The 12,122-nt window shown below is 49.1% G+C and overlaps 1 protein-coding gene across 2 annotated transcripts; it reads left to right on the top strand.

The window, feature by feature from the left end:
* The first annotated feature begins 2,891 nt into the window (after positions 1 to 2,891).
* LOC118254591 (tetraspanin-36-like) lies at positions 2,892 to 11,170 on the top strand. Of its 2 annotated transcripts, XM_035559970.2 has the most exons (7): positions 2,892 to 3,119; positions 7,824 to 8,015; positions 8,399 to 8,473; positions 8,643 to 8,738; positions 8,922 to 9,074; positions 9,261 to 9,344; positions 10,324 to 11,170. In XM_035559970.2, the coding sequence occupies exons 1-7, from the start codon at positions 3,060 to 3,062 to the stop codon at positions 10,408 to 10,410; spliced, it is 747 nt and encodes a 248-aa protein (XP_035415863.1). In that variant the 5' UTR covers positions 2,892 to 3,059; the 3' UTR covers positions 10,411 to 11,170. The 2 variants fall into 2 exon arrangements, with proteins under 2 accessions (XP_035415863.1, XP_035415862.1); XM_035559969.2 differs by having other exon boundaries at positions 2,992 to 3,119; positions 8,922 to 9,344.
* Positions 11,171 to 12,122: the final 952 nt, after the last annotated feature.

The raw sequence follows: 12,122 nt of genomic DNA, 5'->3' as shown, positions 1-12,122 counted from the left end.
ATTTCCTTCTGCGGTGGGTAACAGGCCCTGTGAGGAAAGAAGCAATAAATACCATCGGATAAAGCTTTTAACGCTGTCTTGTGTGACAGGCTTCGAGGTTTGCTGGGAGACAAGTCTAGCTGCAGGTACCTGTGGCAGGGAGCTTCATCCCCACTGCCCGCTGGGGGTGATCCCTGGCCCCTGGGGCTGTCACCTGCTGTCACCTGGGCTTTGGCACCAGCCTCTCGTGGGCTGGTTTCAGCCACTTCTGTAATAAAGTGGATGTTAATGTTAAATGTGGAAGGGTGGCGAGGGCTAGGACTGGGGCAGCAAAGTTTCCAAATGACCGTGACAATTCGGAGGAAAGGTCTGAAAACCAGGGCGTGGTGCAGGACGGACAAGGCACAGTCCTGGAGCAGCAATAATCGGCCCTAGCGGATGGGGAGCAGCTGGCTCAGAAGTGGGTTGGCAGAAATAGATCAGGAGCGGTAGAAGATCACAAGCTGGAAGTGAGTCAACAACGCTGCAGCGCTGCAGGAGAAGCCAACGCCGCGCCAGGAGGTGGCTGAAAGGCGCCTTCCCCCTGCGACCCCGTCAAAAAAAGGGGCTCAGTGGGAGAGAGCCAGATCTGGGAAATCCGTGAGCTATCAAGTTGCTTACTCTAGTGGGAAGATAACCCCGAGGAGCTATTTGCAGGCACGTGGTCTGATGCGCAGGAGAGAATTTTTGCCTTTACATCCTTGACAGCTGGTAGAGCAAAAAGCAGTGAGGTTTGTAAGGAAAATTCAAGTTAAGGAAAAGTTTCTGAGCATCGAAACAGTGATGGGCAGGCAGCGAGCTTTGCGAGGGTAGCAAGCACATTGTTTAACAGTTACATATTTTAGCCTGTTTTCAATATTTAACTGTCAGACATTTTAGTAAAGCTTATTTCTCCTTCATTCAAAGTACAAATCTTGTTTTCCCAACACGTTTCCTAAACCAATTTCGGACTTAAAACAAACCCAGCCTGAATGCTGGTATTTGAGGAACTGCGAGCAGCTCCTGCAAACACCGTTCACAACGGCAATGCTTACGACATCTCAGCTACCATTTACACCAGCTGTAAGGTAGCAGCTCGAAGGATATCACCAGATCTTGAAATCCTCGGAGCAGAAGAGCCAGGATTTGGCTGGGTACAGATACAGACTGAATGCCGGGGGCTGATTTACTCTGCACAAAGATGCTCTGCCTGACTACGGGGCCTTCATATGCACATCTCCATTTCTTCTGCTCTGGTTCAGGACTCAGCCTTATAAGCTATCTTTCTTTGTACTGTTAATCCTCATTAATTTTCTTGTGTTTCCATCATTTCTGGAGTTGGCTGCGAAATTTCCAGCTTACTGATTTTTTTAAATCCAACATTCAAAAGTAATCTGGTGACTTTAGGACTAATTTGGTGGAGAATGGTCCAGAATCTGTCTGAGATGGTTATCTGAGAAGGCACATCCTTGTTATGACAAATTACTTTCCAGGCCACCTTCAATATAAAATCAGCTGTGTTTGATTTTAATAACATTTTGCTCCGACAGAAACAGCATACGTGCCATAACATTTTGATTAACACTATTTAATTTCTCATTGTCAAATTAGCTTTAGTTTAATTTTTTATTTTTTAATAAAATAGAAGACTTAACAAACAACAAAAAAGGAAGCGGTATTTTGATAATTAAACAAAGGTGCTGGCTGACTGGCTGGCGAGGTTGTTTCTTTGGTAGTTTTTTATTCCTCTGCATTTAATTTCAAATGAATTTTGCCCTTTTCCCTCAAAATTTGCCCTTTTGTTCTAATTTGAAATATTTTCCCCAGATTACCGGTCATTACTACAGATCATTACCAAGCTAAATGTTTTCCGGGTGATTTCTTTTCTTTATTAAGACCTCAGCTGGCCACTCTACAAGGACTAGAGAGGCGGATGATTTTTTTTGTTTTGTTTTTGAGGAAGAAATAATCCACACTTACAGACTCTGTTAATACTTCATGCTCTAATAGAAATTCTAATGGAAATTATCAGGGCAGAGACAGAGTCTGAGGCTTCCTGAATCAGGGTCTGACTTTTGTCTCTGCTCGGATCTCCACTCGGAAAGGAACTGTGTTTTGCAGATTGGCTTTGCCCCACTTTTTTGGTGCTGTTGTCTCTTCCGCGGATCTTGAGGCAAGGCACGGCACAGCAAGGGATCAGCTCGTGCAGGGCCGGATGGAGCATCTGCTCGCGCACCCAGCTACCTCTCGACAGTCTCAAAGGCGCATGTCACAGTAATAACACCGGCCCTCGCTGCAAGCCAACTCCTCTGCCAAGTAACAGCTTAGAAATGAATTTGAAAGCCAGGACTAAGCTGGAAGCCGTGCCCGCTCTCCGTGTGGCAGCGGTGGGTACGGCGGCACCTGTGAGGTCTGTCAGTGCCACCACAGAGCTGTGTGAGGCAGGCACGGGTCCTTCTGCCGATGGTTTGTCTGTGTAAACTTGTGGGCTGAGAGCAGACTGTGATGCCCTGCTCAATAACCAGTCCAGCACAACCCCTATAAAATCGATATTCCCGAAGGAAAGTGGTTAATAACTGTTTTGCAGGAAAGATGACTGTTTTGCCAAGGCCAAGGAGTTTGCCACCACTGCGTGCTGCAGTCAAGCAGTGGGTCAGCTTCAGGCTGCCACATGTCCTCTACAAAACAAACGCCTGCCTCCCCATCCTACACCTTAAACTTTTCTTTTCGAAACCACGAGGCTCGGATGATGGAAGCAGAAACTTTTCAGCCCTCTGCAGTCACCAAACTCAAACTCGCCCCCATTTGGCTGCCCAGCCTGGCATTCCAGACACTGTTGGCTGTCCCAAGCCACACCGTGGCTGTGTCCAAACTTTTTGGGGTGCGTGACAGAAGGAAAAGCCCAGCCCCGGGACTACCCCGCCCGTCCTGTCACGGCCGGGCTCCGCCGCCTCAGGCGAGCCCGGGGCGGGCTCGGGGCGGGCTCGGGGCGGGCTCGGGGCGGGCCCGGCCCCAGAGGCTCGGTGCTGCCCGGTCCCAGAGACTCCCGGCCGGTCGGCGGCATGGACTGCGGCGTGATCACCTCCAAGAGCGTGTTGCTGCTGCTCAGCCTCGCCTTCTGGGTGAGCACGGGGGAGGCCGGAGGGCTCCGACCCCAAACTTGTGGGGGCGACCCGGGTTGGGGGCGGCGGGACGGGGCCGGAGCCCTCAGCGCTCACGCCTGGCGGTTCAGGCAGCTGGTTAGCTGCGCCCGGGAGTTTTGTTTTCAAGTTTATGAGGGGAAAAAAAGCGGTGTTGGAGTTGTGTGTTTTCTTCAGGGGGAGCAGTGTTCTTATTCGCACGTTATTTTTAAAAAAAAAGCACGCTTTAAGTTAATTTAGTGATTGCAAACGTGGAGATGTTTGTGGGGGATCATCCAGGGGCTGCTGCCAAGTGTCTGGTGAGGAAAGCTTTCCTTCGGGGAGCAAAATGACTTCATCAGGGGTTATTATAGAAAATCCCAGCAGGGAACCTGGTTACATTCACCCCTTTCCAGTCACCTCCTGTAGGACAGCCCCACCGGCCCACAGGGGAACACGCTCCCTGGCCCCATGGGTCCCGGGACACATCAGGCATCTGCCTGTGACACCCAGTCACCAGCCAGGGGTTTTCAGGCTCAGGCAGCAAGGAAGAATTACAGAGAAGATCAAGAAGTCTCACAAAGAGAGATGCTGTGTGGCAGAGGTAAAAAAAAAAAGGGAAATGGAAACACTGAGTTAAACCCCCAAGTTCTCACCCTGGTTTGTAAATACCTCCCACCGCCGCACTGAGCCATATTTACTGCTGTGGTGTCACGGCGCATGTTCATCGTGTGGTGGTTTTCTGAAATACCCGCAGAGAAACACAGGGACACCTCGCTGTGTGTACGTGGAAATTCCCCAGGCTTCATCTCGTGTGGCTCACGTACACCTCGGGTTTACCTCATTGCTCGGACTCGGTGTTTTCTCATCAAACAACAGCCTTTTGTCCTTCTACAAGTGTCTCTCTACCTTTCCTTCCGCTCTAGGGGAACTCTTTGATCACGATTGAAGCCATTAGGTCATTTGGCTCTGCAGACCATCTGTAATTACTCTTCTGCCTCGTGCATGTCCACAGCCTCTGAATTTGGGGTGACCCAGGCCAGCCCTTTGTTTGTTTTTTTTCCTAGGAACAGCAATGCAGCCCCAAAGCCTGTGGCGTTTAGACACTGCAGCAACCATTACGCGTCGTAATTACATTCCTGCAGCAGAATTGCAGAACCTGGAGTTCAGGTTTTTAAGAGGGTGGGGAAGAAGGAGGAACTGACTTCAGTGCCCTTTCAGAATGTATTTATTTGTAACAGTTGGGTCTCTACGAGGCTCCAGGTCCTTATGAAAACACAAGATCTGCAAAGAGCATTTCGAGTTCTTCTCTTTCATGCTCAGGCATTGCGTGCTGCAAATCTTGTCCGCCTTGGAGATGATTATGGAAAATGGTTCACCTTCTGCATATTCAGCAGTCGGTGCGGTTGTGGTGCTTTGACAAAAGTTATTGCTTAGAAATGTCCTAAAATTTGGTTAGTAGTCCCGAAGAGGGTGAGATCGGTGGGCTGTGGATGTTTAACCGCCAAAATCCGGCTACGGATTGAAGCTGTTTTAACGAAACGGTTACCAAGTGCGGTGCATCGAGCTGCCTGAGATCCGCTCCGCTCCAATTTTGCCGGCAGCAGAGAGGAGGACACAGATAAGTTATTGCTGGGTGGTTTTAGCAGGACCGGTGGATTTAAGAGAGCAGAGCTCGATCCGCTGGCAGCGCTGGGACTGCCCAAGGAGGAGAAGCAGCAGCACCATCCCCTGGTGGGGCTCGCTCTCCCTGTGAGCCCCGAGGCCCCATTTCCCCCGCTAAAGCCCCCCATTTCCCCCACTAACGTCCCTCTGGAGCAGGAGGTGAGGTTGGGATAATTTCAGGTTCCATCCCACGAGTCTTGTCGTAAGAAAACATGCAGCATTTGCGCTCCCAGAGGCCAGATTTCCCGTGCGGATAGCGGTGGCCCCGACACCACCAGGGCTGAAGGTCGTCGCTGATAAACGCAGGGCGGTTTTTGGTCTTTCGGCAGGAGCTGCTGCCGGGGTCTGACTCAGCAGCATTACTGGTGGAAAAAGCTGCTCGGCTGGGAGCTTGGCTTTTGTTTTACACGTCCAGCGAGCAGGCTGTGGTCGTTCCTCCCCTCCTGGGGGGGCTCGGGGCATCGGGGTCACTGGGGGACCTACTGCCAGGCTTGGATGCTTTGTGGTGAGGCATCTGGGCGTGCCACGACCTCCTGGTGTAAAATGAGCTTATTTTAAGTTCCCGTGCTCAAAATCAGGAAGCGGAGTTGATGTGACTTCCAGGAAAACGTGCTTCGCTCTGCGTGTGTGGGAGCCACGCAGACCAAATGCTGTGGGGAAAGGAGAAGTGTTCGGATGCTTACGTACGCGCGGCGTGAGCCCCCTTCACCCTCAGGATCCTGCGTGCTTTTGGGGAACAGCCTCGGTCCGACGGTCCCCGAGGCTGCGACGGATCCCCACGGCCGGGTTATGGAGCAGCTCCGAAATGCAGCTGGGTCTCAGCCAGGCGGCGGCTCCGCGTCTGCGACTCCGGCATTAAAGCTGCGTTTCGGGACAGATCAGCGGGATCTGCCCTGTTACAAGAAGTTTCCCCAGGCTTTGGGATTAGCTTCGCTGCGTAAATTCTTTGCCACTCGGCTTGCAGCTCGGGAGGCGAAAGCAGCAGGAGCCAGGAGCGGCTTAGTGAGGAAACAGGGCGGTTCTGCAGGCAAATATTGAACTAGAGGGTGTTCTGTACCTAAATCAGCTGCTCCTGACAAAACCGCCTTGGCAGTGGCTGCTGATCCGTCCGTGCTCAGCTAAATTACACTTGCAGCAAGCTCTTGCCCTTCACCCTGTGTTTTTTTCCTGCAGGAGAAGAAAAATGCTGGGGATAAGAGCAGCAAAGGTGGTGGTGCTTCCTCCTGGCGGCAGGTCCCGTTGTCCTCAGCCTGTGAGGCTGCTGCCGCCAGCCCCTCGGACGGGTAAATAGGAGCACAGATATCACCTCCAGCTGCCTTGAAACGAGGGGAGAAACAACCAAAATCCGGGGATTTTCCCTTCCCAAGGATAAAAACTTCCTCCCGATGCGCTGTGACTGCTTAGCAGCACGCTGGCCCCGGCGTGGCGTGCTTCTATGACCTCGTGCTGCGCCAGCCTGTTCCGTGGGGACCGGGAGCTGCAGCAAATGGTGGCTGCGTCCCCCCCGGAGCACTCGTTGCCCGCGTGGCCGCTTGGTGGGCACGCCTGGCAGGGCCACCGGCCGTCCCGGGAGGCGCCGAGTCCCTCAGGTGTGGCAGTAACTGATCTGTTGGTCAGGAAAATGAATACTGTAAGTGCGTCTCCCAGCTTGGCGGAGTGTGAAAACCGCGGCAGGGAACGAGTCTGCGCGAGGTGGGTCGAGGTTGCCGAGCCGAAGGATGCTGGGAGGAGCCTCCAAAAACACCCGCAAAACTCCCAATGTTGGTTCCTAAAACATGGATGATGTCCTGGCTTTGTCTCGGTGTGGGGTGTGTGCGAGCCTGAGCTTCCTTTAAGACCGATCTTTACCCCAAATCTTTTATTTTTGCCTCGTTTCACTTCCTTTTTTTCCGCTCGGAAGCGCAAGGTCACCAGTTGTACCACGCCGCTGGCCGGCCGCGTTTCATCTCCGACCAGAAGCCGGGCGATCCTGAGAGCTGCTGTAAAACCCACCAGGGGGTCTGTTGGGACGTCCCAGCCCGTGCTGATGGGATTTGTAAAGCCCTAACCCCGCTCTGCGTTAGGTTTGGGGTGCTGGCGGAGCAAGGCCGAGGTGACCGGGGTGGAAGCCTGGTGGCCGGAAGCCGCGATGTGCTGCAGGAGGAAGGAGGTGAAGTTGCTCCTGGCGGTGAAGGAGGAGAAAATGGCACCCCACGAGCCACAGGGGTCTCGTCCCTGTGTCCCTAAAAGGGAGAAGGCCTGGTCGCTGTATGTCTGCAGGCAGGGAACTGGGAAAAAGGGTTTTCCTCCAGCAGCGGAAGAGCTAAAGCAAGTTTGGGGAGCTGCTTTAGCTCTAGCTGAAAACACAGCGCAGATGGAGAATAAAAATCTCCTGAGCATTGGTGATCCTTTTCTTGATATCTTACTTGGTAGAGGACCTGCCATATCCCGGCCCCAGCGCCGCAGGGTCTCGCAGGATGTGGGATAAAAGACCCCAAGGGTTCGTGTGCTCCTGCGTTCGTCACTTGGTGCATCTGATCCCGGTAGTTTTGAGGCACAGGCAGCATCCAGGAATGCGAGGGCGATGTGGGATGGGAGCTGACGACACGGAGGGTGTCCCTGCCCTGCCTGAAGGAGCTAAGCGTGGTAAAAGACTTGCGAGGAGGGATCGGTTTAATTAACATGTGCAGTAAATGAACTGCTTGTCAACTGCGTGATGAAATCTGGCTGCAGCCTCCTCCAAACAGGCTGCTTTCCCTCGGGTTTGCAGGACGTGAGTACCGGCAGGGCTTCGCTTGTAGCAGGCGTAGTCTCGGGAGCAGGATTGCAAAGGGCTGAAGGACGCTTGTAGCCCCCGAGGGAATTTTTTTAGGCCGGCGTTGAGGCATCGGCGGGGCGTCGCTGAGCCTTTCGGTGCTGTGCCCAGGCCTGTGCCCAGTTCTGCGGCTAAAAGCCTCAGACCAAACGAAGCAACCCGGGGGCGATAAGTTCTGTAGCAGTCATGGCTTCTGAAGCTGACAACGTGGCAAATCGCCGCTAATAATTTCTTGGGGTGCCTTTCAGGCGGCGGCGGCTGGTCTCAGCTATGTCGGGGGCTACGTCATGAACACCTACAGGAGCTACGACAACTTCCTGCAGGACAAGCACGCTCTGCTGCCAGCCGTGATCATCCTTTGCGTCGCTGCGGTGATGTTCATCATCGGGCTGCTCGGCTGCTGCGCCACCTTCCGCGAGTCTCGGGTTGGCCTGGGGCTGGTGAGTGTTGCGGGAGCGTCCTCCTGGGGGTCAAAAAAGCCAGAAAGGTTCGAGCTGAGTAAGTTCGGACGCCCCCCCGGCTCGTGCCACCCCTTTCTCAGCAGTTAAGAACAGTGGGGTGCCGCCTGCTGAAGCCCCATGCAGCGATCCAGGTGTCCTATAGCTCTTCTCCCGAGTCTTTGAGACCTTGTGGAACTGCAGCCATCACCCTGTCCGTACACAATAATCTCCTCTTCCAAATTATTTTCTGGAAGCTGTTTAGATTGGAGAGGCAACGGCAGGCAAGGATATCTTCACGCTCTAAAGCAACGTGGTGGGTAACGTGCAAACGAATTCAGATGCTGTGGACCTCTTCCTTATTCGAGTCTCTCTTTTAATTTCAGTTCTTGGCCATTATCCTCATTATCTTCATCGCAGAAGTATCCGCTTTTGTCCTGGCATTTGTTTACAGGGAAAAGGTAAGCAAAGAATTTGCAGCTCTTCCGGTATATCCAGTTTTCTCGCTTGACTTTTTATTTTTCACTTTTTTTTCTGACTTTGAGGGATACAGATCTGCAGTTTCCAGTCGATACAATTCCAAGTTCTCATGTTAAATCTGTTTTTTTTTTTTCTCCCCTTTCTAAATAGGTAAAAACTGACGTCCAAGGCACAATGCGTTCAGTCTTCGAGAAGTATGACGGGAAAAACTCAGAGTCTGCTGTGGTGGATTACTTGCAAGAAAACGTAAGGAAGCCTTTAAATTCTCCTGAGAGCTATTTAGAAAAGAACAATTTGGTGCTAAGAGAGGAATTGGGGCTGGGGAAGAGGGCAAGTGTGATGATATCCTGGAACTCATCAGATCAGATCTCCAAGCATTAGATCTAAGGGGTGCGATCACATCCCCTTTATCTGTCTTGTGTTTGGCAGCTTCACTGCTGTGGGGTAAAGAACTACAGCGACTGGACAAGCACGCAGTGGTTTAATTCCACTGGGAATAACAGCGTCCCCCTGAGCTGCTGCAAGCAAAACCTGAAGAACTGCACGGGGAGTCTGGATCAGCCGCAGGAACTCAACACGCAGGTGAGGATAAAGGGCGTAGTCGCTCATTTCCACGTCCCACTGGCCCCCAAACCTTCTCTGTGTTTAAGCAACAGTGGTTGCTTAAGCAGGTCATCCGACGTCCTGCTGCCTTCTAAGGGTCAGGGAGAAAAACCCTGTCCAGCTGAATTGCCTTTGATTTGTTTTCGTTCTTCTCTTTCATGCCAGGGCTGTTCAGGGGAGCTGGAGTCTGGGCTGCAGAGCGTCATCAGCTATGCTATGCTGGTAATCCTGGGCTTTGCCATCGTAAAGGTAAACGTTTCTCTCTCTTTCCCCGTGGAAAATAATAATTTCCTCTTTGATCTCAGAGCTTTTTCTTCCACCGTGTCCTACTAGCCTAAAATAGACCCAGTTTTATGTTCCTCACTGGTTTTCTGTCAACTCTTCTGCATTTCATTCGCATGACAAAAAGGGGAGAGATCCAAAAAGCAGTAGAGGGGTTCAAATGGCAAGTAAATGAATAATCTGTCTTGGTCCTTCAGTAGCAAGTACAAAAAATTAGGTGTGCTAAAAGGCCTAGATCGGGAATTTGCTATGAAAAAATAGCTTTTCTGTATTTAACCGGGGTTTGTGAATCGCTCATTGAAGTTTGTTTTAGGTACAAGTCAATGAATAGTCCTAGGCTAGGAGACCTGGCATCAAAATGGGCTAGAAACATGACAAGGAACGAAACCAGCTAGGCTATTTATGGAATAATAACATTGAATTAAATTAAATGTGAAACCAAATCATGTAGTGGATGAAAACTAGATTTGAAAAGCACTGATATAAAACTCCTTACAACATCCTTAAATTGCTCAGGGAGGAATTTTCCATCGTTTCCCTTTCCTCAATGAAGCGATCAGTTGTGCACTCTATTACAGGTCCCATTTTAATTTATCTATGATGAATCTTTTATTCCCATATATTATATGCTTAAAAAAATTTTAGAACTTCTAAGTCCAGAAAAATCTTGTGTTTTCACTGATTTTTTTCTCCTGGATTAAAATACCTAAGAATTAATGTTGATGTATAAATTAATGGGGGGAAAAAAAAAAAGAGGAAAAAGTTGAACTGAAACTATTATTGAAAAGCGATAGGCAAAAAATCATTTTCCACAGATTTATTTTCAAATTGTTTTTTAATATGAAAGGAATGACCTTGCTATGATGAAAAATTAACATAAATGTTGGATCCAAAGATTGAACCAAAATACAGCAAAACTCAATCTCTTGTTCTCTCTCTTTTTCAGTTCTTTGGCATGCTGAGTGTCTGCGTGCTTACTTGCAAGCGAGAAGACAGCGGATACCAGCCTCTTTACTCAGGGGTGTTCGCTTAATAAAATGCACAGATCACTCTTCTTTTGCTTCCTGATGATAAAATAGATTTGTAAAGATGAACGCTAAAGGACAATTCATGACCCTGTTAACTGTTTTACTTTATTTACATGAAACGGAAAGAACGCTTTGTACTGATTAGGAAAAGTTTTCTTGTGGGCGACTTGAAATGGCAATTCCGATATTCATTACCCTGCAGTAACTTAACCCTGGTCGTACATACCACGGCTTTCTGTAAGGTTATTGTGGATTTGGATTTGTGACTTTTTCTAGGTAGCAACAGATGGCGTAATAGGCTCCAGAAAGAAGCCTACTTCTGCAGTTCTTTCCTGTACCCTCAAAACAAGCAGGAGAAATGTTATTTTTAATCACTAAACTGACTGAGACTGCAGGAGCGGATTCAGTTGCCTGCACAAACATCAGATCGTTCCCATGATGTGCTTAAACAGCGTAAGAAACTTCTGAATGCAAGGTTCAAATATTCTTCATAAGCATGGGGAGATGGAATATGTTTTCTCTGTATCTGATGGTGGTTCATGTTTTTCTCCTTGTAATGGTCATATGTCGAAATTCAGTTTACTGCAGGGGTTGTTAGATAAGACAAACCCTGTGAAGTCTAGAAGAGAAATCTGAGTTGTCTGTTGAAGCAGCTAGCAAATGTGAACAACCCCAGGCCAGGAGGGGATGCGTGTTTGGGACGTCTCTTTTGGTTCATTTTGTCTTTTTGTTTTTAATTTGACATTAAAATTTGCTTATGAAGCAGTTTTCGTTTTCTTTTCTGCTTTTGCTGATGCATTTACGCTTTGTCTACCCAAAGACAGACCGTGTCTGTTTGCGAGAGTGATGCAGATGAATACAGGAGTTGGAGGAAACGTTGGATCAGCGTGGTTATGCAGGAAGGATGACTGGAAGGGCTAGTGCAGAGTTCTCTGTGTCACTGAACACATCTGGCTGCTTTTCACAGCTAAAAATGTTAATATAATACTTTCTTGTACCCTGTTAGTTGACCAAGAAATGTTGTTAACCTGTTTTTTGTCAATGTCTTGTGACTGATAGGTTTCTTTCTCTTTAAATGTCTGGTGAATATGGTCATTTCTTGGATTGCACCACTTCTTCAAAAATGGTCCTTCTTTAACATGTCTGTGTGCTAATCCATGTGTCGGTGCTTTAGGGGTCTTAGAGCTGTGATGTGGGAGAAAACTCAGCTATTCTTGGTTAGAGAATTGCGGAAAAGGAACAGCATATTAGCATATTTTCTCTTTGGAGAGATAAGCAGTCTATTCTGAGCAGCAAACCTTTGTATCTGTAGCTATTTAGAAAAAAGAAGGAGTTTGGGGTAAGTGTAAGCTGTTTATTTATCTTTTTTTTTTTTTTTCTGAAAGAAATTGATGTGTAGGAGATGTACCAGTCTAAGAATGTATATGTTGAAGGTGATTTAATGTTTATGAGGGCTTTGTCTTCTGTTTAATGCCAAAATAAATCAAATTTCTTTAAGTAATTAATTAGTGCTGGGTTTTTATTTGTTTTTTTTTTTTGTTTTGTTTTGTTTTGTTTTGTTTTTTTGGTGGAATCCCAGTTGTTGCATGTGACATACAAGACATAACCACAGCAGCTTGGCAGGAAAAGCAGCGTGCCCTCGCTGTGGGGTTAGAGCCCACCCTGGGTGTGTTGAGCAAGGCAGAGGGCACCAGGAACATCGTGCTCCGCCTGGCAC

Source organism: Cygnus atratus, chromosome Z (assembly GCF_013377495.2).
Source record: "Cygnus atratus isolate AKBS03 ecotype Queensland, Australia chromosome Z, CAtr_DNAZoo_HiC_assembly, whole genome shotgun sequence".
In the NCBI taxonomy this organism is placed as follows: domain Eukaryota; kingdom Metazoa; phylum Chordata; class Aves; order Anseriformes; family Anatidae; genus Cygnus; species Cygnus atratus.
The sequence above is the reverse complement of the archived record's forward strand: the minus strand, read 5'-3'. Positions and strand labels throughout refer to the sequence as shown.

What these genes read in the sequence shown, in the direction of transcription:
- LOC118254591 (XM_035559969.2), top strand. Translation starts at nt 3,060, where the DNA reads ATGGACTGCGGCGTGATCACCTCCAAGAGCGTGTTGCTGCTGCTCAGC. An exon ending in TGCTCAGCCTCGCCTTCTGG is followed by an intron (nt 3,120 to 7,823) that starts GTGAGCACGGGG and finishes GGTGCCTTTCAG; the next exon opens with GCGGCGGCGGCTGGTCTCAG. An exon ending in CATTTGTTTACAGGGAAAAG is followed by an intron (nt 8,474 to 8,642) that starts GTAAGCAAAGAA and finishes CTTTCTAAATAG; the next exon opens with GTAAAAACTGACGTCCAAGG.